This window comes from Pan paniscus, chromosome 1 (assembly GCF_029289425.2).
Source record: "Pan paniscus chromosome 1, NHGRI_mPanPan1-v2.0_pri, whole genome shotgun sequence".
Lineage (NCBI taxonomy): Eukaryota > Metazoa > Chordata > Mammalia > Primates > Hominidae > Pan > Pan paniscus.
In genome coordinates, this window is record NC_073249.2 from 182550534 (window position 1) to 182576446 (window position 25913).

The window sequence follows — 25913 nt, forward strand, 5'->3', positions numbered from 1 at the left end:
GCACTTTAGAAACTTAAAGTGCTTTGCCTAAGTGCTGACTGCTATTAGTGTCTCCTTTTTATTAGGAAAAAGGACATGATTTTTCTCTTTTATCTTCAGGCCTGTCCAACTTCTGAGAGTCAAACTTAGCAAAATGCCTACCCCTTACTGAGGACTAGTTACATGCCAGGTTCAAAGCTTTGGACTTGAAACACAGAATTCTGCTTTGCAGACTGGTTCTGACACCCCTGAGGGGATTAGCCCTAACAGCTCAGTATCGGGAAGGGGGGTGGGAGAGACAGGGTCATTTGACATAGTTCAAGCTGCAGTCCCTAGCCCCTCCTCTCTCCATCTAGGCCTGGGTGGGAGAACATAAGAACTTAGACTGTTTTGGGGAAATGGAGGAACATCCCAGTGGTTATCAAAACTCACTTGTTATATGATATGAAGGGCCAGCTTCTGCGAGAGGATTGGGGAGGAATGGCCCCAGGGAGTTGGGTTTGGTCAGCTATCACCAGGGATGATAGGACCAAGAGGCAGAGACATCACAGCTGCTGGACCTGGTGCTGTTAGGAGCTGTCAGAGGGCTGGGTTAGAGGGAGGGTGTATGTGTAGCAGTAGCAGAGGGAATTCTGGCGCAGGAGGCCGTGAGGGAGAAACTCACCCCTGTGCCTTACAAGCACCTTTGAGGGCCTTGCTGAAAGAAAAGGTGACATCCCTCCCCATGGAGATGATTTGGTGCAGCAGTGGTGGGAAGTCTGGAAGGCCCCAGCTAAGCCCTGTAGTTGGGCCTCTCTGTTTGGCTTCTGCCCCCAGGCTTCTTTCCTGAGGAACCACAAGATGGACCAGCACCCTGGACTGTCTCTGCCAGCCCTGGATGTGGAAAGCTCTGCCCATGACTGAGGCACTGGGAGTGGGGCTTTGGCCCGGCTGGCAAGTGCCCTGCAGTCCCTGTCTCCTGATCGGGTCCTGATCTGGGGGAGCTAGGATGGGGGTGGGTTGGGGGGAGTACATTGAGCCAACTGCCTTAACTGAATTTCCATACCTCCTGTTGTTAATTATAGAGATGTAATAATGCGATTAGTGCACGATTAAAAAAAATCCCTGATATGATTACCATGGATTTAATATCACATGATATATCATTATATCGTTATGCAGTGACAGATGTAATTGAAATACACTTATTGGAGCCGGGGGTGGTGTTTCATTCAATCCCCAGCACCCCGGGGAGGAAAGGGCTGGCTAAAAAGAAGCGGTGGGAGAGGAAATTGTAATGAAAACAAAGAAAACTCACAATGTAGCTCTCACCCTGGGCAGCTGGCTCAGACTGACCTGCTGCCTTAGACTCTGTGACAGTGCACGTGGAGCCCCAGACAGGCCACCCTCTTCTGCAGGGACCGAGGCAGCATGGCTCAGGAGCTACTTATCTTATTCTCAACCCAGAAACTTCACTGTCCCCAAGGCCCCTCTGACTCAGCGGTGAAGCCAAGAAATCTGGGAGCAAGAAAGAGAAAACTCCACCTGAAAATACTCGGGACCATAATACTTGGGATCAAACTGAGCTGGTAGCTGTCTTCCACTCCTGGGACCCCCAGTACCAAATGCTGTGGGACCTAGACCTGTGGCATAGCCCCTGCCTTTGCTGTAGTTGTGGCCCAGTGCACTATAGGCAGCCATCATGTTGGAGGCAGTGAGCAGTAAGGTTAAGTACACAGAGACGATAATTATCCCACTCAGGTTCCGTTGATGAAGAGAGGCAGCAGCAGCTCTGGGGCCCCTGAAGTATGTTGGTAGCCAGAGAACACTGTACACACAACAGAACTGCCATCTGGGGTTAGGGAGGATGGGCTTGTGTCACCTGATGCAAGTGTCCATCCCTTTGCTGCTTTAGCTGTGCGGGTCAAGCCTCTGCTGGACCCGAGGAATGCGTTGGGGGATATACACAGGCTGAGAGTACAGAAAAGGAGGAGACAGCAACAGTTCCCTCTTCCTTAAAACAGGCAACTGAGCCCCTAGTTCCAAGACTGGCTGTGGGGTGGGCTGTTGCTGTTCTGCTGGGCAAGAACAGCTATGGTTCCTGAAGGAGACTGGGTAGGATTGGCAGGAGTAGCAGCTCCGGAAACCAGGCCTCCAGGCTTGGTAGAATTATACCCAAAGAGATGTCTTTTCTTCCTCTCCCCTTCTCCTCTCGCTTCTCCTTTTCTCAGTGGAGACCACTCAGAGACAGCAAATACAACCCCCCAACCCCCTCAGGAACCTCTCAGCATAATGGGAGACAAAATCCATGTTACAGGTGCCATTCACAGTATGGGGGATTTAAAGGAGGGATGAGCCAGGAAAGACTATAAAGGAAGGTACTTTTTGAATTGAATGTTGAAAGAGGAGTGTGTGTTCAAATTAGGACAAAATGTGGGAGAAGGCAGAGGGCGTTCTAGGCAGGCTGAAGGAACTGCTTCATCAAAGGCTTGAAGGCATGAAACAGCAATCCCAGGACTTGGTGGGCAGTAAGGAAGAGGAAGGAATCAAGATTGACTCCCACATTTCTGGCCTGGTAGACCAGGTAGATGGTAATAGCTTTCACTGCAATTTGGGAGCCCAGGAGAAGAAGCAGTTTGAAGAGGAGATGTTGAAATGAGCTTTAAACATGTGGAGAATGAAGCGTCTGTGTGAAATCCAGGGGGTGATTCGAGGTAGGCAATAGAATATATATGTCTGACACTCAAGTAGGGGTAAGAAATACAGATTTGGAAATTAGAAAGGTTGAAGACAATGGACTTGAGGAAATCACCCAAGGAACCCAAGGAGAGTGGTAGCATGTAGAAAAAAATAGGAAGAGAGAGTGCAGAGTGGGTGAGTACACAGATACGATGACCAAATGCAGAGGAGACTATACAGGAGATTGTGGGGAAAATGACAGAGAGCTAGGAAAACTGAGTAGAGTGTCAAGAAGGGAGAAGGGTTTCAGAGATGGAGCAGGCTGCAAAATGGCGAAGGCAGGTAAGAATCTGAAACTGTCCACAGATGTGGGGCAGCATGGCGGCAGCTTGACCAGACTGCAGGGAGTGAAGGAGTGAAGGAGGAAGGGAGTGGAGGCAGTCTTGAGAAGTTGGTCGTTAACAGGAGAACAGCAGTAGCTGGATAGGATGTGAAATGCATATAGAACTTTAAAAATAATCTAAAACTTAACATAGGTTTCAGAGAGCCAGGCAGTGTTTTAAGCACTTTACAGACAGTAACTCATTTAATCCTCACATCAATTCTATGGGGTAGATACTATTATAACCCCCATTTTACAAAGAGGAAACCAAGACACAGAGAAGTTATGTGAAAGTGATAGAAATCTAAGCATATGCTTGAATGTTAATGAAGAAGCCAGCAGAGAAGAGGAGGTTAAGGATTTAGAAAGACAAGAGATACTAGATGGAGCAAGGGCCTGAGGAGGTGGGGAAAGGATGGCCTGTAAAGCACAAGTACGGGGTTGGCCTTAGACAAGAAGCGTAGTGTCTCCCCTGTTAGAACAGGGGAGGTGAAGGAGCAGGTGGGGAAGGATGCAGATGCATTTGTAGATAAGGGGCATGCAGAAAGAGCTCTGCCTAGTGGCTTTATTATCTTTGTGGAAGTAGGAAGGCAGTAGGGTTGGTGAGTACCATTGAGGGTTGCTAAGGCTGTGGTCTTGGATCTGTAGTAACCACTTTCTGTATATAAGAATGACTTTTTCTGGCATTGTTGAGCTCAAGAGCAAGTGTGGAGAAATGGAGTCATGGTTGGGGTTTTCCAGAAAAGGTGTGCTCTAGGACAAGTGGGCAGGGTGTTAAAAATTGGGGAATGGGTGGTTGAAGTGATAGATTCAAGGGTTGAGGCTTAGTAGAAAAGTACTGAAGCCCGAAAAGGGGATAGACAGACTAGGGGCAGGCGGGGGCTGGGAGGAAGCAAGAGCAGAGGGAGAAAGCAAACAAAAGCTAGAAGGTTAGGAGGCTGGGGCCAGAGTGGAATTCGTCCTTGTGAGATTTCAGAGAGAGGGCAGTTCTGGGTGATAACAAGGCTCAGGGGGTGGCTCTGGGGAAAGATGACTGAAATAGGTAGAGGAGAAGCTCATTAGAGCACAGGGAGTCAAGAAATTGAGAGGCAACGTCCATGGCTGGGTTATCTTGTAGATACTGAAGTTACCCAGAGTGATGATGATTTGGAATGAAGTCCCAGAGGGAGAGGAAGAATAGTATAGAAGCAGCAGGAAAGAATTTGAAGACATCTGCAGAGTATATCCAGGAGTGAGTTAGGTATTGGCTTGCCAGTTAGTGTTGCTGCGTAACTGATCACCCTGACACTTAGTGACTTAAAATAACAACAAATACTGTATTATCCCTCATGGTTTCTGTGACTGAGGAATTCAGGAGGGGATAGGTAATGTGGTTCTGGCTCAGGATCTCTTGTGTGGTTATATAGTCAGGCAGTGGCTGGAGCTGGCACAATGGTCAGAGCAGTTGCGGGCTGGCTGGGCCTCTCTCTTTCTTCACCGAGTCTCATGGCTTCTATCTGTGTTCTCTCTGCATGGGTTAGTTTGGGCTTCCTCATGGCATGGCTACCTTCAGGCAGTCTCACTACTTAACACAGCAGCCCCAGACTGCAGGGAAACTTTCCAGTGATTGAGGTGGAAGCTGCCTAAGCATTTTTGCAGTAGTGTTGAAGGGCAGGGATGGTGACAGAGACTTAGTCTTGATGGTAGGTATGTCAAAGTCACAGTGAAAGAAGAACATGTGAGATGGGAGATAGTGTTGCAACCCATCACAGGAAAATACACTCTGCCACAACTGGTATTAGGCTGAACCTGGAAAAGGGTTCCCTGGGAAAGGGAGAGGGAACTGTATTCTCAAAGGCAAGGTGCATTTTGAGCAATGGCACCAAGAATATCTGGAGGTAGCAGTGGGAGTGAGTAGTCCTGGGTGATCTCAGATATACCTGGAGGAAAGTACTGTCATCCCATCTCGCAGTACAAGAAACTGAGGCTCAGAGAGGTTTAATAACTCATCCAAAGTTATAGTGCTAATAGCTGGCAGAACTGAGCCTTTCTATGAGGCATGGGCTGCTGGGTGTGCCATAAGTATATGTGGCATACTCCAGCCTAGTGTTTACCTGTGGCCTTAGGTATTTGGCTCACCAGCTGTGGAAGTGTTGGTCAGGATAGAGAGTTAGGTAGTATTTGTGTCTGCCAGACTTTCTCTTCCCTATCCTCTGGAGTATCACCATCACAGCTTCATCTCTGTTGAGGGTTAGGGGAATGGCAGTTGGTTTGATTTGGCTCCTAGTCTTGAGCAATCACCTGCATGGTGACAAGTCATCCAGAGGTATGGTTAAAGGCCTGCTCCTCCTCACCTCTAGGTGGGATGGATAGGCTGAATGTGCTAGCACAGGCTTCAAAACTCTGGGTTTTCTGAAAGTTGCAGAGCAGCCTATTCTGTCTGCAGCCTGAGCTGGGTTCTAGCCATTTAGCCCAACCACAGCCCTTCCCACTGTGTGTCCACTCCACTCTGAGGGTCCTGGTAGGTAGTATATGGGTGGGCAGAGACACCATAGCAGCTGCTGAGGCCTCTTTCCTCTTTGAAGGATCTGATGCTGCAGCCGATGAGGGCTACTTCATCTATTAAACCCAATACACTTGTCGCAGCTGCTAAGCCCCCATAAGCCGCCGGGCGCCGTGTTTGTGATGGGACTGACAGTGCATGGAGGAGGCTGATTATACACGATTCCATTTCGCGGGCCCAGCAATGTAATTTCACAGGGCGATCAGCGTTTGCATGTAATAGCAGGCTGTGCTGAGGTGTCAGAATATTAAAGGCGCTAATGGCAAAGCTCCCTGTTACACAGGGGGCCACCCGCCGCGCCTACAGCAGGGCTATGCGGCAGGCCCGTCGCAGATGGCTGGCCACTAAGCTAATGGGGCAGCAGCCAAGGCGGGCAGAGCCACGAGAGGGGAGAGCCAGCCGGGAGCAGCTCGGCACCTGCTTCCCTGTGCATGGAAATTGCAGCAGCCCAGGGGAAGGGAAGAGTGTGTGCGTGCCTGCCTGGCACAGGGCTGAGGTGGTTTGGCTTGGTAGGCCCAGCATCTTTCACCTCAGCCAGCTCCACCTGTCCCTGTGGCTCGCATCAGTACCTGCCCTGGACAGGACTCAGGAGCACCTCAGTCATCTTCCTACCTGCCCCACCCTCTGTCTGGGAACCCCAGGGGCTAGGTGCTGACTGTGCATAGCTGGGCAGGTGGACCCTGATGGCTGAGAGAGATGCAGCCAAAGAAGTGGCACCCAGAGGATTTGGAAGCAGCTTTGGGAAACAGGCTTGGGCACAAGCTCTTGGAGAGAGCTCTTAAAGCAGATTCCTGCCCCCACACTGATCAAGATCAGAAAGCTTCTGGGCCCCATACCCCCATTCCCCCAAGCTGGCAGGAGAGGGAAGGGAGCAGTGAGAGGGAGCAGGCAGGAGTAAAGAGATAGACACAAGGCCCCTTGATGCCATGTTGCTGCCAGGTACGCAGAGTTGAGAGGCAGTGCCTTCAGATGTGGCTCCCCTCTCTAATTTGGCTGTCCCAGCCACACCCAAGCCTTTATTGTGCTTGCTCATGCCACTTTCCTTTGTCTTTGCTGTGCCTTCTGTCTGGAATGTTGTACTCCCCTGCCACCTGTCAAACCGTCCCAGCCTGCCAGTACCACTCCCTCCAGGAAGCTTTCCTAGCCTCCTCCAATCTCACCAGGGTCTGCTTGTCTTCATTGTCCCCTGTAGGCAATCCAAAGGGCTCAGCCTTGCTGATCCTCCTGCTCTGATGGGTCTCTGAGTGCCAGCCGTGGCTCCTCAGCCGGAATCTCTGAGACATAGCCCCTGACACCTCACCCTGATCAGGACTCCCAGGAAGGTCTCTGCTGAGATTTGTAGACAGATCCAATCTCTTAAGGAGGGCGAATGGAGGGAGCAAGTAATGGAAGTGTGGCAGTCGCCTGAGGGCAAGTCCGATGCATTTGTGGCATGCCAGCATATATGCGCTTGGGCCACTCCATGGCCTGCATATCTTGTGGGGAGAGGCATGGGCTTTAAAAGTGAGTGGTGGGCACAGATGACTACAGGTGCAGCGGGGTAGCAGGTGTGAGGATCCAGACCATATGTTGGCAGACCATATGTTGGCAGGAGCACAGGTTGCTGTGGGACCACCTGTGTTTTGTGGGCAGCTATCTGCGTCTGTTGGCTGTGCCTAAGCAGTACCCAAGATGGCAGGAGCTGGGGGGAGCATGAGGTGCTGGGCCCTGGTACTATGCTTAGGGTGGCCCCGTGAGGCTGGTGGTCACATCTGAAGGTTAGGCTCTGCAGGTGCATGTGTCAGTACCTGGGGAAGACGTGCCAGGGCTCTCAGCAGGGCCAACAGCGGGAGAGCCCAGGCTGAGGGAGAGCAGTTTTAATTAACCGTTTTTAATATCATTTTGGACTTTGGCTGGTATGTGAAGGTCCCGCTGGAAGCAGCATTTGTAAAAATTAAATCCCTCTTATTAGGAGCTTGGCAGACCCATGTGCATGCACCACCCCCTCTCCTGCCCCATGCCCCCCCTGAGGAAGTGCTGGATGAGGCCATGTCACAGCAGCAGTTGGTTATCACGCCTTATCTGGGAATATGAAACTGTGCGGCATGACACCCGTGGCCGCAGTGGAGACGCCAATTCATCTCGCCCTCGCTCTGACAAGCCAGACTGCCCTTCCTGAAAGGCATCTGTCAGGCGGGACCGGGTTGCCTCCTCTCCTGGCACCTTCGCTTTCCTGCCAGGGGCCCAGCTTTCCCTGGTCCAGCCTGGCCCTCCTGGGCTCTGCTGTCCTCCGTCCCCCTTTCACACGTCCCAGTCTGTGGAAGATCTTGGGGAGTCATAATTACAATAATAATCTAATCACGGTGACACGGTGGGGCAAGCATCTAATGTTATCTGAAGTGGTCTTCCCGCTTAGCTGCGATAAGACTCAGGATGACGTGCAGATAACGTTGAGCTGCCCTGTCCCCGAGCCATAAGCAGAGCAGAGGGGCCTCGGCAGCCCTGCCGCCCGCCCGTCGCTTTAAGCCGGGAAGCGGCAGCACCTGCTAATGCAAGTGTTTAATATTTGATGGGCTGGGATAAAGCAGGATCACCTTCGAATTGAATTGAGTGTCAGCCGAGAATCTATTACTGAAATTCGGGTGTGATTTGACAGCAAAGTAGACGATGTTATTCTTCACTAGTTACTGCAATCTTCTCCCCGACATCACTTAAATATTTTTTTCTTTGCTTGAGTAAACACACATTATCCTTCTTTTTTCCCCCTTCCTTCCCTTTTTCCTTTTTAGAGGGGAAAAAAACCCATCCAGCTCGTCTTCTCCAGGCTGATAGAGTAGATTGTTATTTCTTTATTTGTCCTATTAAATGGAATTTCTGATCGTTTAATCCGGCCTTTGTAAGTGATTTTAAAGTACTTGAAAGGCGGCCACCACTGCTCTCTGGCCCACTGCGCTCCAGCCTCAGCCCTGACCAGGCTCAGCCGCTCCTCTGGCTATGCACCACCCACTGGCTGCTTCCCTCACTGCCTCCATCCCAGCTCTGCCTTGGCTCTGGGCCAGCATCTTCTCCCCTGTCCTTGAGGCTCACACTCAGCCCCTGATTTGTGGGTTCAGCTGTGGCCTGGGAAAGGGTGGGGGAAGGCTGGCTGGGAAGTTGGGCTGTGGCTGGTACCTCTGCGGTCAAGGAGAATGGCTTTAGAGGGTGCTAAGGTTTAAGTACACTCTCTCCTAGCCTCCTAGTACCCATGGGGCTGGAGTGTTGGTTCCTGCAGCTGGAAAGGAAGGGTGGACACAGAATCTGGGCCCTGGGCCCTGGCACAGACACTGTGTGCAGCCTCCCATTTTGTGTTTCTGACCCTGTGCTGGGCCCTCTCCCCCGTGTGTTAGTGGGATGGAGACCTCCTGGGACTAGCAAAGGGCTGGACCACTGCGGTGCTCATCTACTCACAGCTGGCAGTCACTTTGGTTCCATCACTGGACCCCCTATCCAACTTCTGGAAACTCACCCAAGCTTCATTCTGACCACTGCCCTGTACGCTGTCCTGCCACTGGTAGAAGGGCAGCCTGGTGTTTGGGGACTTCTAAAGTGAGGGGATGGGTAATGTTTGAAGGCCTGACTAGCTACCAGGCCTACCCGGAGAAGCCCAGGATTTGGTTAACAGGCTGAGCAGGAATTAAATCCTATTTGGCTACTTCATAGTGATCTAACCTATGTTAAGTCTCTTCTTTCTGGGCCTCAGTTTCCTCATCTGTGGCATCAGGTCAGTCGTGGCTAAAAGGGACTGTAAGGGAAGGCGCTGCCCCTGAGCTGCCATGTGTCCCCCCCGAGGTGGAGGTTGCTGGCAGCCAGGTGGTGAGGGAAGGGGATGGAGGGGGGGCAATGGAGTGCTGGGGCCTGAGCAGATCGATGCCCCCAGCACTTCCTTCCCCAACCCCAGGAAAACAATTAAGTACAGATCGATGGGTGGCCGCTTTGAATATGCATAAGTGAGCACTTGACCTTCAGCAGAGCATCTGCTCCCCCTACCACACACACACACACACACACATACACACTCTCTCTCACACACATACATACACACACACGACCCATGTACACCCCTCCCAGCTGCTTGAGTTGACCAAGTGACCTTACTCCTCTCCTCAGTTGAGCCACCACAAAGCTCCCAGATCCTTCCATAGCCTGGCCTGCTTGTGGTCAAAAGCACCTTGACCATGGCACCTTGCTGGCCAGCTCTCACTTCAACATTTCTGTCTGTGGAGTGCAGTTTGGATGCACTGGTTTCCAAGGTCCTGCCTGAAGCTAGTCTTTGTGAACAGTAATACTGTGAGGAGGAGGCCCAGCAAAGTGCTGGGGGCTCCGGAAAGGGGAGATCCTAAGGAGGGGTGCAAGGTGCAGGTATGCCCTTGTGAGAGGAGGGCTCCTGAGAAGGAGGAGCCTAGTGAACGGGAACTCCTTAGAGAGGAGTCCTGGTGAGGGGCACCCGTTGAGGGCCAGGGACTCAGATGGGGAGAAGCCCAGGAGAAAAGGCACTCTGGAGAAGGAAGGGAGTTTCTGCTGGGTTGGGGGAGGACCTGGGTGGAGAAGGGACTCTCACGAGATGGCATTATGAGAGGGATTCCTTGTTGGAAAGATTTGGGGGGTGGGGGGAAGACCTTGTGAGTGGGGTTGGTTCAGAGGGTCAGGGCCTCCGTTAACCACTTGCCTCCTGTCTTCCAGGCTTACAGCTTCGCCATGGGCTGCTGGCCCAAGAATGGACTTCTAGACATGAACAAGGGCCTCAGCCTGCAACACATAGGCCGGCCCCACAGCGGCATTGGTCAGTCCCTTCGCATATTCCCCCGGCAGCTCCATCCATCGTCCCTTGCCCGCGTGCCCCAGTCCCCAGGCACATAGAGAGTTTCCATGGCTCATTCAGTGCCCCAACAGGGCTCTCTACATAGGTGGGGGGATGGCGGAAGGGGGGTGGCATGAGAAAATTACTGAATGGGATCACTGGAAGGCACCACTCACCACTCAAAGTGGTATTTTGGAGGAGGCTGGGGTCTGGGCTTTCGGTGAGTCACAGGTGGCCTTGGACTCAGGCCAAGGTCCCCCTTCACTGGCTGCATCTCTAGTGGGCAATGTCCTCAGCGGGTGGGGACATGTCAGCTTACCCACCCCACATGGAGCTGGAGGAGGCTGTTTAATATTGTTTCAAGTCTGTGGCCACTAAACTGGACGATCAATGGGAGTTAAGGAGATGAATTATTTAAACCTCACCAGCTTTTAATTAGTCGGGGTCCTTCTGACCGATGACTCCGTCCACAGGGTATTGACTCCCCCGCAGGAGCAGCAGCCTCCATTGAGCGGTGCCTGGGTTGAGGGGGTCCACTTGGGGTACCAAATGGGGGTATACCCTCAAGGGGATTCTTGTTTGGAAGGAAACTGGAGTGGCTGTGATTCCAGGCAGTTGGAGGTTTTGTTAGTTTCTGATCTATCAGTATGAATATGTTATCTGTCTGTATCTGTGTGTCTGCATATGTGTGACACCTTTAGCTGTATGTCTCTGTGTCAGACTCAGAGTATAATGTGTCCATGATTATACATGTCTGTTGGGGAGCGTGTAACAGTATATCTGTATTTTTCTGAGGGCATGAGTCTGTGTGGAAGCAGCTACCAGTCTGTGTGTGTATCTGTCAGGTGTGTCTGTTCAGTTCTGTATATCTTATTTTGTTTGCATATGCACATGTGTGCATGCAGATGCTCTCAGGTGGGGCACCTGACCAAGCATAGGCCTTGTTCCAAGTGGGGAGGAGCCAGAGTATCTCTGGGCAGTGTGCTGACATTACCACAACCTGTGAGCCTTTGGGGTCGCATCATTGTGGGGGGTGACTGGAGAGAGAATACCAGGACCAAAGGACCCAGTCACCTCCTTCAGAGTAGATCCTTTATCCATTCCAGACATTCACTGGTACCTTGTGGATGCTGGGCATGCTAAGTAGAAGTTTCTATTCTCAGTGAGCTCACATCCTGGGAAGAGACAGGGACTGAAATAGGTGCTTGCCACCCAGGGTACTAAGGGCTGTGACAGAAAACACCTGGGTTGCCCCAAAGGTGGTTTTCCCTCTCCTCAGTTGCCAAGTAGCTTCTACTTTTTCAGTTACCTCTCACTAAGAGGTAGTGATATGGGGGCATCTCACCCCAGGAGGGATGCCCCCATATTCTTGTTGGGACATCTCAAGGGTTTCCCAGGGCACAGGCTAAGAGGAAGTGACCAACAGGCCTGGGGAAGTGGGGGTGCTCCACCATAACTGCTGTTCCCTCGCATAGATGTTTCACAGATGTTTTCCAAACAATCTAGAGAAGACGCCAAACCCAGCAGTGTAATATGCCTGGGAGTTCAGCAGGAAGTTTCCTAGAGAAGAGGACACTTGAATTGGGATCTTTGAAAGATGAATAGGAGTTTGCTGGGCAGAAAAATGGGGGAAGGGTATTTTAGATAGGAGGACTCAGTAGAAAGGCCTGTGGGCATGAGAAACCCAGTGTGTTGAGGACAAGTTCAGACACCTACAAGAAGCTTCCCATGACTAGAGTGGCAAATTTGGGTTAGGAAGCAGCTAGAAAATAAACAGAGATATAAGCAGGCCTTGAATGCCTGGTTAAAGGGTGTGGACTTTTCCTGCAGTTTTGAGGAGACATAGGAGGTTTGTGAGTGAGAGAATGACGTGATCAAAGCCCTGATTCAGAATCAATGAGGCAGTTTGTGTTGCACAAAACTAGTTCTTAGTAGGTGCTCAATAAATGCATATGGGTGGTTGAATGAATGAGTAGGTGAGTAAATGAATCAATGAAAGAGTGATGGGAAAGGGAGGAACCAAAGAGGACCAGTGAGAAGACTTGCATTGGTCCAGGGAAGGAAGAACTGGCTGGGGGCTAGGGACAGCCTGGGTTAATGCACCCCACATATACTTTATCTGGGTGCCCCTTCTATCATCTATCCCAGGGTGTGTGTGTGAGAAGGGGTTCCTCGTTCCCACTCTTTGTGCTTCTTGAGACTCAGCAATGCCCCTGTTGTCTGTTCACCTGTTGACCCTAGGTTAGGACCTGTGAGGTGTCCCTTCCTTTTTCAGAGAAGGTTTCTTTATCTGGCTGGGCCCTATGGGGCAGCCCAAGGCTCTGAGTGACAATGGAGTAAGGGCTTTGGAGCCAGAAGTAGTTCTGGTTCTTCCACCCAGAACCCTGTGACCTTAGATGAAGGACAATGCCACCTGCTTCTCTGGGTTGTTGGGAAGGCTCAGTGAGTCCCCTGGGGAAAGTGTTCATGCAGTGCTGGACACACCACGGGGCTGAAGGGGCTCCCTACTCTGTTGCCAGCACCAGTGGCTCCCCAGGACACTGGGCTTCTTGACACTTGGTCTTTGTAGTCTTTGAATGAAGAGGGCTGCCCTGCCACCTCCAGGCTGGCTCTGAGGTGTGGGTGAGGGTGCTTGGAAGGGAGGGAGGATGCAGGGCATTAATTGGGCTGGGAGAGGCGGGGAAGGGGAGGCGTGGGTTTTGAGCAGTGAGGTTAATGGCCCTCGCACCAAAGAGACAGCTTTAATGAGCTTCAGCTGGCGATGCCCCGAGTTACTGTGCGTGCTAAAAGGGTCGCGCTGTAAGAGTTTGATGTGGACTGCTTCCCAGCCCTGGGGGTCAGAGGTCAGCTCCTGTCACTGGCCACTCAGGCTGGTCCTTAGTGACATGGTGCTAATTAACTGTGTGAGGAGCTGCCAGCCTGGAGTGGGGAGTGGTATGTGTATTGGCTGGGGGGGGTAAGGCAGCACTGGGTGGCTTCCAGGCAAGGGTGCTGCAGATCCCACAGCTGAGCCATGTCCAGGGTCTGCTCAGTCCTCCTGCAGTGCCACAGGGGTGTGGCATGGGTGGTGTGGAGGTGCTGAGAGAACACGGAGGCAGACTTGGGGTGACGGGTGTGGGGAAGGGGCTCAGGCTGTAGGGGAGGGGGCTACTAGGATGGTTGTGCGTGGGAAAGCTGTAGGAGTGTTTTGGGCAGGGGAGTTACATGGTCAGTGTTGGCTTCAGTCAGAGGATGCTCATAGTTTGTAGGGGAAGGACTAGTGAGGAGAGACTGCAGACAAGGAGGCTGAAGGGGAGGGGCAGCAAGGTAAGCAAGAGTGCATCGGCCCTGGAAATAGAGGTAGGACACCAGGTGAAACTTTCTTTCATTCAGTACACACTACCTTGGACCTACCATATATCAGGAACCATGGTAGGTGCTAGAAATGTATTGGTAACAATGGCAGACACAGTGCTCTGCCACCACAGAGCTCACAAATGGAGTCGTGGGCTTGGCCCTGGGGACTGAGGGTGAAGTCAGGTTTAGGGATGGCCAAGGAGGGTCCGGAGGTGATGCAGCACTGGACAGAAAGGCTGCTGGAGGCTTGTCAGCGTGACATCATAGTCAGGGGAGGGCACTTCCTCCTGGGGTAGCGGATTTGGCCTTGGGAGACTGGTGAACAGCATGGTGCCAGAGCAGGTTGTGGTGAGTAGGGCCTGCATGCATCTAGAACTGCTGACTCCAGGGCTGCCGATGGTCTCTGTCAGCATCCTTAGTTTGGACCACAGGCTCTGAGGGAGAGCAGCCTCCACAGGGGACTGCTGAGTGGTTCTTCATTCATTTCAGCAAAGGGGCAGTAAGCACTCATATTATTTGGAAGCACTTTATGTTAACTAATTTAGTTTTCACAACAGTCTTATGAAGGCAGGCATCATCATTCCCATTTTATAGATGAAGAAACTGAGTCTCAGTGAAGTGAACTGCCTAAGGTCACACAGCCAGTTGGTTGAGGAGCCAGGATTCAAACCCAAGCCCATCTGAGTGCAGAGCCTGTGTTGTTATCACTGTGGAACTATGACGCACCCTTTTGGTATTGGGCTTTGCGCTACCAATAGAGACGATGTGGAAGAAAACAAGCTTGCTTCCCTCATTTCCCTCAGCGTCAAGTGAAACACGCAGGCCTGAACAGACCTTCGGTAGCAGCAGCTGAGGAAGAAAGCAAAGGCAGCATCACCACTCTCTCTCTGCTGCTACAGTCACCCTGAGCCAGGGACCTGCAATTGTTGGCATCTGACCTCCTTCTGGCCCTGACGGTTCTTTGTGATTTCAGTTCTCTGCCTCATGGCCCAGGAAAGTTCTGCTAATCTTCCAGGGGCCACCTCCTCTGGGAATCTCGCCTGGCCCTCCCAGTATGAGTGTTCAAAACAGACACTTGGGCCCTATTATAATTTGTCAGAGGTAATGATCTGGCCCTACGTACTTGGGTTCTCTAAGGGCAGGGCCTGGGCCTCCTTCCCTTCTTTTTTGGAAATCTGCACAGGAAATGTCAGTAAAATCTCACCTGCTATTGTAACTTGGAGGCCTCACAGACTACTGCTGGTTTCAGCTGCCTAGGAGAGTAACTGGAACCTTCCCTGATGCCCGGCTGGGTGGTCCTGCCTAGGAGCTTGTCCCCTCTGCTCTGGGATGGAGAAGGATCCCGCTGAGGCTTGTGGTACAGGTGGCATGGCCAGAAACCAAGTGGACTCTCAAGAGCTTGCTACCCAGAACTGTTTGGCAAGAGAGCTGGGCTGGCAGGTGGCAGGGTGGGGGCCTGGGCCCCAGGGGGGCAGTGGGCTGGCCTGTGGTCTCCCCTGAAGGAGTGGGGTGTCTATCAAGAGTCCAGTCAGAACGCATTAGCTCTGTGACACAGATCTCATTAGTGCCCATGAGAGGTGTCACTGCGGGAGAATCGTCGGCTCAGGGAGACGCTATTACCAAAAGGAAGAAAGGACAGTGACAGCCTTTTCTCTGCCGCCTCTGCCGCCACGCTCACTGGGCTGCCCGCCCTCCTCCTCGTTGGGGGGGGTTGGTGGGGGGGGGTGCTGGCTAATGAGCTCGTCTGCAGTACAGCTTTGCCTTCCCTCCTTGAAGTTTCCCGGGTCCCTCTGAAGACCTCGGGCCCAGGATTAGCACACACCAAACGCCAGCCCCCCTCTTGCCCAGCAGGGAGTTCCTTCTGATCACCCTATTCCTGCTGCCATAGGCAAGGAAAGGGGGTGGTACCAAGATAGAGCCACTGTGGCCTGGGGGAGGGGGCCTTGCACCTCTGGGAAGCCTCAAGCCCCTCTGCATCCCTTGACAGAGTGACCATGTCCACCTCTCTGCAGAGGGTTCTTGCTTCCCAGAGCTGCAGTCTTCTCCTCCCATCCCCTTTCTCCATGACATCTAGCCCGGCAGTGTCCCCATTCCTGTGGGGGACCCCCACTCAAGGCAAGGAAGAATGTGAGGACCTTGGCTGAGGGTTTAGGAGGTAGCATTTAGATCTGATAGGATGTGGGACTTTCTGGCTCAACTAGAGAGCCTCAGAATCAGTGAGATTCATGAAGTCTTCTGGGCTTCAGATGACCTGAGTGGTGATGCATTGATGTGAGGCCTCTACAGACCTTGATGTCCTTCCAGAGAGGTACCTTGCCTGCTTCCCCCAGCTTTGGCCACCTTCAGGGCTGGGAGGGGAGGAGTCAGCCCAGCTGCCTTGTGGGGAAGGGCAGAGCACAGTACTACTGTACACTACTGCCCCCTCCCATCCAGTTCTTTCTGGTGTGGCCCTAAGAAAGTGAGAAGCTAGGGAGATGGATGGTCATGAGAAGGGTTAACTCTCCCATCATTGACAGGGTCTGCACTGGCCTGCCTGGATAGTGCCTGGGGAGAGGGTGCTGGCTCCTTCCTTCCTGAGCTGACCCCCTTGGAGCCCCAGAGACATCTGAGGAATTGGTTCTTGCCAGACACCAGACTCTTCTTCAGTAGCAACCATAGATGGAAGAATGGCTAGATGGATGGGTGAGTTGATGGACTAGATGGGTGGGTGAGTTGATGGACAGATGGATGGAAGAAGGTTCTCCTGTATGTATGTATGTATGTATGTATGTATGTATGTATGTATGTATGTGTTATGTGTGTTTGATTCTTTAGGAAATACAATCTTTGTTTCCCCACCTTCCTAGCCCCAGGCCCCGGCCTCGCCTCCCCTTGTCTCTCTCTCTATCTCCTGTCAAACCATCGCAGACTTAAATGACAAAGAAATCAGAAAGACAGATCAATGCCGGCCAAATTAGCACTTGCAGATAGACTGTGCGGGGATGTCAGCGCCCTGACCCCTGGTGATCTTGCAGCCTCCGCTGCTGATATTATGCAAATTGCATCCATCTGGCAGGACCAGCGTGCTGGCTGCTCCTGCTCAGAGGAGTAATGGGCTGGGGGTGGGTGGGAGTGTTAGAGCAAGAGTCAGTGAAGTGTGTGCACGTGTGTGCATGTGTGAGCATGTGTTTGAGTGTGTGTGAGGGCGTGCGGTGCCCACCAAGCACTGGGCGGTGATTGAGTGATTGACAGGGCAGATAAGGGACTGCATTGGATTCCTGTGGGCTGGGGGATTAGGAGCAGCCACAGATGGGAGATAACCGGACTTCATTTCAGTTTATTTTCCTCCTTATCCCCTCTCCCCACCTTCACTCCCCGAAAACACAATATCTGTAGTTTGTGTTTTCATCAATATTTGCAAGTCATTACCACTGGTTTAAGGTGAGAGACAATGTCAGGGCCCAGACCAGGCCAGCCCCTCCCCCAGTTCCTGGTACCCTGAGAATCAATCCCTAGAGTGGCACAGACAGCTTTCACTCCAGTGGCATTCACAGCAGCCCCTTCTTTCAGGCCCACAGTACTCATGGGACAATCCACACTTCATGGGCCAGCCCTGCTGACCTACCCCATCTGACCTAATGCCAACTGACATTCCTTAAGCTGGGCCCTGCCCTTCCACCTGCAGCTACTGTGGGACATCCCTCCCTATGCTTTGGCTCCAGCATAGGTGCTCTGTCCTCAGTATTAGCTGTGCCCCCTGGGGCTGCCCCTACCCTTCTGCAGGGTTCTGGACCCTTCCTCTTAGCTCCTCCCATCCTGGACACTACTGACCAGGCCTAGGCCCCACTGGGCAAAGTGGGGCCTGTGGCCTGCAGAGAGGGGAATTTGTTTGGTCTGGTCTGAATCACACCAGTGTCATTCTACGTTTGCTGAGGGCCAGGTATTAGTACAGAGGGCTTTATATCTGTTCTCTCATTGAATTCTCAAACCCCGTGATAAGGGCTGTCATCTCTACTGGATGTGAGGAAACTGAGGGTCCAGAAGGTTGTCATGACCGATTGCTGCTCAGCAAGGAAGTGAGAGAGCAGGAATTTGAACATATCTCTCCTAGTCTAGGGTTGGAGTTCTTCACCACCATGAGTACTGCTTTCCTTCCATTCCACCAGCTGCAGACACGCGACATGTCACCACGCCTGGATCCATTTAAGAGAGCCATCCTTGTGCCGTAGGCAGAGAAGTTCATTCAGCTACTAGCCTGTGAACACAGACCCTGACTCAGACCTCCTACTAGGCTAAACCAGCCCAAGCCAGGCTGAACCAGGCCAAAGGGGACTGGAATCAAATAGGCCCTGCTCTCAGGAGCTGTGTGTGTGAGACAGTTGGGCTGTAGCAAGAAGGACACACAGAGGACAGAATGTACCCAGCAGCTGAGCCAGCGCAGAAGTGTGTCCCAGCACACGGCCTCCAGGCCCATGTAGCTCAAGGAGGGGCTGGTGTAGCCCAAGCCAGCCTGCTGTGGTGGCTGAGGGTATAGCTGTCCCAGAGGCCCCTCCAAAACTGGGTCCCTGCTGTACCCTCCCACCAGGCAGGGCTGGGAGCTGGGAGTGCTGGAGACATGTCCAGGGACACGTGTGAAAGGGGAGCTTGTCCTAATGAGGAGAACATGGCTGCTAGTTAGGCAAGGGGCGGGCGGGGAGCCGCAGAGCTGATTGAAGGCAGGGGCAGGGGTCAGACAATTAGGCCCAGATCCTGCCGTTTGATGTGAGTTCTGAGGCCTCAAAGCCTCCCTTCAGCCGGCTCCCTCCACTCCCTCCTCTCCCTCCTCTTTCCTTTCTTCTGCCCAAAGACAGGAAGGATGGAAACGCTTACACTCACTGTTACTATTATTAAACCCTGCGGCAGGCCAGCCAGACCCCAGGATTCCTGCCCACAGGGGGCACCCCAGGCCCCCAGGAGGTTCCTTGGGCCCCAGAGGGAACATCTGGCAAGAGGCCAAGGCCAGGCCAGCTGAGCCCCAGGGCAGGGTAACCCTGCCCCTCTTGCTTCTGAGGCAGGAGAGTGAATGCGGCCTCCCAGCAGGAATTTGGGCTCTGGACTCTGGGCTCTCGGGGCCATATCCCAGGCCTGCATTAACCATCACCTCCTGCAGCCGCTTAGTTCTTTTCTATCCTGGCCTGGGGCTGAGGGTTGAGGGTGTGATTCATTCACACTCATATCCCATCACACAGTGATCTGCAGCAGTCACATCAAGACCTTTTGCCACAAGATGGAGATAACGCAGAGTCTTGCAGCCCCACAGCAGTGTCACACACCCCAGAGCAGACCCCCACACCAGATATCATAGCCACACATACCATCACAGGCCATACCATCACAGGCCATACCCACAGGGTCTTGCACATAAGCACCTACTGTCCCCTGCCACAGGGCCCTGAGTTCTTAAGCCCCTCTCCCAGAATAGCTAAGAATAGCAGTTAGATCTTATGTCCAGGGCTGGGGTTTACCAGGCCCCTTCCAGTCTCCCACCCTAGGAAATAAGCCTAGAGTTGGGAGTGACCAGGGAGTGGGAGGAAGCTGGATTGGGGGGGGGAGGGGGCAGCAGTGGGGAGAGGGAGGGTGGGAGCAGAGATAAATGTTAGCTCATTTCTTCCGTAATTAGTTACTCCCTCATCCCCGCGTTGTAATTGTGAACAAGCTGTAATGTTTAATTAGTCTGTAAATGAAACCCCAATTTCATAATGGCCTGGCTGACAGGGCTAAGTGAGCAGGGGAGGAGGAGGAGGGGACTCTTCCTCCCCTCCTCCTGCAGGGTAGATGCAGGCTGTGGGATCACTTCCTTTTCCTTTCAGCCCCAGTCTGGCCTCTGTGGGGGCAGGCTATGTGATGGGGTTCAGTCCTATACTCTCGCTGTGAATATCCCTTCCATGGGCCCATCTTACCAGAGGAAGGGGAGAGGAGGCTCTCAGGCATCCTTCCTGCCTCCCCGTCACTCTTGGGTTGGGATAGGACAGTCAGCCCAACCCAGATGCTTCTGGTGGGAGAAGCTGACTCCGGTGGCCAAGCCTTGTGATCTCCGCAACGATGATGCTTCTTCCCTAAAGGCCTTTGCTTGGAACCTGGCACCTCAAGATCTGGCCCTATACACCGAAAGGAGCCGGTGATTGGTTTAGGCCCCTCCCCGACCTGTCCCGTCCCACTGCTAGGCGGGATCTAGCGCTGCGCTGACACCCAGGCCGGCCCTTACTCTCTGCAGGGATTATCACTGCAGCCTGCGATAAACCGGAGCTGCCGCAGGGGGGAGCCCCTGGCCCCGCGGCTGCCTCATTGGTCTCTCCCTGTCTCCCCCACAACATCCTCATTGCCTGCACACGCCCCCGCCCCGCCTGCCGCAGCCATAAATCTCAATTTACGAGGGTGGCTCTGGTGGGGGAGGGAGGCAGCACCGCTAATGATGGCTCCTCAGCCGGATTTTTCATGTTGCACAGTCATAAATTTTTAAGAACAGCATGGGCAGCACGTTAGCGAGTTATCGAGGCTGCCTCCGTGCTGGCTGCCTGGCTCCAAGAGAGAAGAGCAGAGGCCGCGTAGGGCCAAGGAGGTATTCTGGGGCAGGGGTGAGGCAGGGCACCCAGAGGAGTCTAAGGCCAGGGTAAGACAGGGCCAAGCAGACGGGCTAGGGCTACAGTGAGCCTGTGCACAGGACAAGGTAGTGCTGCCGGCCGCCGGGAGCCAAGGCCAGGCACGTGGGTGGGATCAGGCACGTGGGCATGCAGACCGTGGCCTTCGGGAGCCCCTGATGGATGCCTCTGCTCCAAGACTTGACACCATGATGTACAGGGAGCCTGGAGACATATGGATTTTCAAAGTGGCCACTTTGAATAGAATTACAAACCCTGAGCATGTGCACAGTGAGGCCTCTGCCCTGGCAGAGCTGCACCTAGTTCATAAACCAGGTGCCTTTTAGGATTGTTCTAGAGAGCTAGGGTGCCTGGGGAAATACCCACAGAGGGAGCATATCTTGATATGCTGGAGCCTGGAGCTGGGCTGACCTCATTCAGTTTAAGGCTCATGCCTTCAAGGTTGAGTGGTACTAGGTAAGTCATTCACTATGGGATGTTTCTTCCTCTTGAAAATGGGGTTGATGCTGGCCTCTGTCAGGCTCACTGGAAGCAAGAACTGTAAAATCTTTGGCCCATATTTGCTCCTTCATCTATTTAAATTTCTAGAAAAGTTTCTGAGTGAAGTGTCTGGGAAAGAGATCATTGTGGGAGATGATGGAGCCTTCCCTGTGTTCAGTCATTCATTCAGAAAATGTTTGCTGAGGTCTTCTGGGTGCCCAGGCCAGTACCAGGGCTTCAGAGGTGAGAGATGCTCCTTCGTGGGAGGTGAAGTGAGCACTTTTGGCTGAGGCACGTCAATGTTGCCAGCCGTGTTCCTGGTTCTACCATAGGGTTGAGGTGCCAGATCCAGCCCTGTTCTTCCATGGAAGCACCTAAGCCTTCAGGATGCTGAGAAGCTCACGCAGGTCTTCTCACAAGTCCCCAGGCCAGGCGCTCCCCTGAGTCCCCTGACCAGCCCATTTGAGGGTTAATGCCCTTGACTACCTCAAGGGTGGGCAAGAAGAGCAAGTAGGACTCCTGGAGTCCCTGGAGGAGGTGGGCCTAGCACGAGGGACAGCCTTAGAAGGCCACAAGCACAACATCAAGAAATCACCAGGTGCTCAAGTCGGCAGAGGTAGTGGGAGTGTGTGTTTTGGAGGTGGTGAGTGAAAATCCTGTGTTCAGGAGGGCTCCATGGTGACCCATCAGGACAGCTTGATCATTTTGGCGGAAGAGTGTCCCCACTCTGAGCCTTGTCAGCTTAGGGGGAGTCCCTGTCTACTTGGGCACAGACTCACAGCCTCTGTCCTCTGCTGCCCTCTCCTGCCCCCCTTAAGCCACTCTCCTCCTGCTCCCCACACTCCACGCCCTTCCCTCATCTCTTGGAACCTGCCACACCTTCTTTTACCTTATTGCCTTCCCATGTGGCTTTATTTTCCCCCAGAGCCCCATATTTCCACCCCACAACCTAATTAACTCTTCCTCATCCCTCAGAGCTCAGCTTAAAGTTTGCTTCCTCAGGAATGCTTTCCCTGACTCCTAGACTTGATCAAGTCCCCCTTTCCCCGTGTACTTTTTCTCAGCACCCTGCTCTCCCCATTTGTAGCATTTAATCACAATTGTAATTAAGAAATTATTTGTTTGAAAGTTGTTTAATGCCTGTCTCCCTCACTAGATTGTAAGTTCCCTGAGGGCAAGAAATGTCTGTTTCATTTGGCTTATATCCCCAAAGCATAGCACAGTGTCTGACACGTGTAGGCAGATAGTAAATAAAATATGCTCTTTGAATTGAGTTAAATTGAGTTGAGATGGCCCTGGCCCACCCCTGGGTGCCAGGGCAGGGGGAGGCAGCTAGGGAAGTGCCTGGAGCTGAGGTGGTTCCCATTAGTCCTCATGATTAATTCACAGCCACACTGTGATAGAGTGGGCTTGTCCCCAGTCAGCGCCTCCGCTGGGGCCCACCTGTTAGCGACAAACAAACAAAGGGGATAAATAATGCATTGGGAGCTGAGCCAGGCAAGGCGGTGGTATTGAAATTAATAGGGATTAGCTGAGCAGCTTGAGGATGAAATATTTACCAGGTGGGACACGGCTTAGGGAGGGCATCCCCCCTTCCCAGAGTCCCTAGGCATAGCTAGGCCTTTCTCCAGGGCATCACTGGCTAGGACTGGGGCGCCCCAGCACCACCACTGCCACCCTTGGCTGCCTGGGTTTGCAGGACAGGCTGGCCAGACAGATGAGAGCTCAGGTCCTAGCCAGTCTCCTGGCACAGTAAAGTCCTGGGGACACCAAGATGCTAGAAGTGAACGGAGGTGGGGAAGGGCCTGAAACCTTCAGGGCTTTGGAAGCTGGAGACAAAGACCATGACAGGGTTTCAGGGCCTGGGCATGTCAAGGCTTTGGGTGGCAAATGTCAGGGCTGGAGTAGGTTTGCCTGTGATCTTGCCCCTCTTTCTTTTCCTCTAGTCCTTCCTTTCTTCTTTTCAGTATGTATTTCTTGAGTGTCTCTGTGGATAACATCTGTGCCCTCAAAGAGTTCATGGTCTAGCAGGAGGTGAAGGAGAGGCAGTTACGATAGGCGGAGAATTGGCTGCTGTGGGAGCACACAGAAGAGGTTCCTAACACAAAGGCGGGATGGGGGGAAGGCACCTAGAGGAAGCACTAGCAAGCCTGGGTCCTGAGAGGTGAAGGCAATGAGCCAGGTGAGAAGTGAGGACTTGAAAACTCAAGGTGCAAATGAGCCTGAATTTGGCTGTACAACAGGGGAGTGGGACTGATGAGACCAGAGATGTAAACAGGTCCAGAACTCAGACTTTTATAAAGGGGTTTGGATGCATTGGGAGCTGAGTCAGGCAAGGTGGCAATATTGAACTTAATGGGGATTAGCTGAGCAGTCCTGAGAGCGGTGAGGAGCCACTGGAAGTGGTGCTGGTGGTGGTGGTTTTAATTTTTGACTCTTAAACTTTTTACTTTGAATTAATTTTACATTTGTAGGAAAGTTTCTATGTATCCCTTACCCAGCTTTCCCACATGTTAACATCTTACATAGTCACAATACAGTTATCAGTACCAGAAAATTAACATTGGTACTGTGCTACATTAAAGGGCCTCTTAGGCCGGGTATGGTGGCACACACGTGTAATCCCAGCTACTTGGGAGGCTGAGGCATGGGAATCGGCTGAACCTGGGAGGCGGAGATGCAGTGAGCTGAGATCACGCCACTGCACTCCAGCCTGGGCAACAGAAAGAAACCCTGTCTCAAAAGCCTTATTTTAATTTCACCAGTGTTTCCATTAATGTTCTTTTTCTGCTCCAGGTTCATTGAAGGGTTTGTTGTTGTTATTGTTGCTGTTGCTGTTTTTTGAGACAGAGTCTCATTCTGTTGCCCGGGCTAGAGTGCAGTGATGTGATCTCGGCTCACTGCAACCTCCGCCTCCTGGGTTCAAGCGATTGTTCTGCCTCAGCCTCCCGAGTAGCTGGGATTACAGGTGACACCACGCCCAGCTAATTTTTTGTATTTTTAGTAGAGATGGGGTTTCGCCATGTTGGCCAGGCTGGTCTCGAACTCCTGATCTCGTGATTTGCCCACCTCAGCCTCCCAAAGTGCTGGGATTACAGCGTGAGCCACCACGCCCAGCCCGGGTTTTAAGACAGGGAGTGAAATGACCAGATTGGTGGTTTAAAAGGACACCATGGAAGAAAGATTGGCAGGGGCACTGCCGTTACCTAGATGGGAGATGATGGTGGCCTGGACCAGGATGTTGGTAATGGGAACATGGGCTTAGAAATTATTGAAAAATATATGGTAATTAAAGCTCCTAGAAATTATTGGAAAATATATGGTAATTAAAGCTCCAGGAGGGGATAAGTTTGCCCACGGAGAGAGAGTGAGAAGGGAAGAGACCAATGACAGTTCTGAGCAACATCCATATCTACGAGGTGATCAAAAGAAAGGGAGTGTTCAAAGGAACCAAGGAGAATTGCATGAAAAGTGAGAGTGGGTCACTGAAGCCTAGGGAAGAGAGCTTCAAGGAGTGGATTGTTCACCAATTGTCTATCAATCAAAACCTGAAAAGCTTCATCCTCATGAGTCATAGGGATCATTAGAGAAAGCAGTGTTGATAGAGCAGTGATCAGATCGCAAGGTAGGAGATGAGGAAATAAGATCTTGAGTGTAAACAACTCTGAAGTTTGCCTCTAAAAGGGAGGAGAGATTGGGTACTAGCCAATGGAAAAGGGAGTTAAAGGGAGACTTGTTTACTCCCAAGATGGGAGAGAATTAATATATTTACATGCTAATGTGAAGGAACCAATGCAGAAGAAAAAAGTGAAGCTGTATCAGTGGAAATAGGAGTACTCAATAATGTGTGGACCCTGAAAAGGCCTGGATTCTGGGTTGGACCCTACCCAGCTGGAGTGGAGGGATGGGCTTAGAAAGTGACATCAGGCAATTAGCTGGGCGTGGTGGCAAGAGCCTGTAGTCCCAGCTACTCTGGAGGCTAAGGCAGGAGAATCGCTTGAACCCGGGAGGCAGAGGTTGCAGTGAGCCGAGACCGTACCATTGCACTCCAGCCTGGGCGACAGAGTGAAACTCCATCTCAAAAAAAGAAAAAAAGAAAGTGACATCAGGCTTGGCCCTCTCTTGTGACAGGAGGAGAGGACTGGGGCAAACTCAGGAGAGTGGCTTCTGTGTGGCTCCTGTGGAATAGGAGATAAGATTGTTTGCATGGGTGAGGGGTTTGGGGTGATGTTGAGGGCAGGGGATTTGAGATTTGTGGAAAGTAGAGAAACTTGAAATTGTCACTAGGGGTGAAGGGAGAGAGAGTGCACACTGATCAGGAACACTGGAGATTGGCTGGGCAGTTTTATATACCCAGCTGAGGCTGATGACTCTGATTTTGTAAGTGGCACTAGTCTATATGGTTGTGATTTTCTCTAGTCATACGCTCCAGGTGGCAGGCACAGAGAAGGCAGAGTCTGGGTTTTTCCAGGCAAGGGTGACAAGGAAAAGGGAATAAGAGAGTTGAGGATTGGCAAGAAAAAGACTGAAATGATGGACCATGCAATCCAGGCTCCAAAGGCAGACATGTCAGTTACGTTGCTAGGACAGAAACTATGACTTTTCCCTTCTTTTTCACTAAATAGAACCCCTGTATAATTATAGAACCGCTGTATAATAATCAGTGTGTACCTAGTTAAAAGACTACGTTTTTAGTTTTCCAGACAGCTAGGTACAGCCATGTCTCTGAGCTCTGGCCGGTGAAACAAAAGGAAATGTGTTGTCTGGGACTTGCAGGAATGATACTTAAAGGGAAACAGCTCAGCTGGGAAATACGCTATTCTTGCCTTTTCCCGTCTTCCCCCTTTCTTTTTCCTGGAATGTGGATTTGATGGTTGGAGCTCCAGGAGCTATTTTGGACTATGAAATAGTCTGAGGATTGGAAACCACATGCCGATAATGCAGGGCAGAAAGAAAGAAGAAGTCTGAATAGTCTGATGATTTTGTGGAACTGAGGGGTGTTTAGTCAACTTATATTGCAAGCCATACTCATAGAATGCCTTTCTTAGTAAAGCTATATTTCTTCCCTCTCTGTTTTCACTGGGGTTTTAGTCTAAACTTGAT

The 25913-nt window shown here is 52.0% G+C and overlaps 1 protein-coding gene across 14 annotated transcripts in view; it reads left to right on the forward strand.

Moving 5' to 3' along the window:
• Positions 1–25913, forward strand: part of ERI3 (ERI1 exoribonuclease family member 3) — a 133793-nt gene that overhangs the window by 97465 nt on the left and 10415 nt on the right. For 6 of the 14 annotated variants that reach the window (XM_063608028.1, XM_063608050.1, XM_063608051.1 and 3 more), the window contains 2 exons: positions 10260–10359; positions 16230–16395. The exons of 2 other annotated variants lie outside the window; for them this stretch is intronic. In XM_063608028.1, coding sequence (XP_063464098.1) covers positions 10260–10359; positions 16230–16387 — 258 coding nt within the window. In that variant the 3' untranslated portion in view covers positions 16388–16395. The remainder of the gene's footprint in view (positions 1–10259; positions 10360–16229; positions 16396–25913) is intronic. 6 more of the 14 variants (XM_003812817.4, XM_055093967.2, XM_055093976.2 and 3 more) reach the window with 1 other exon arrangement.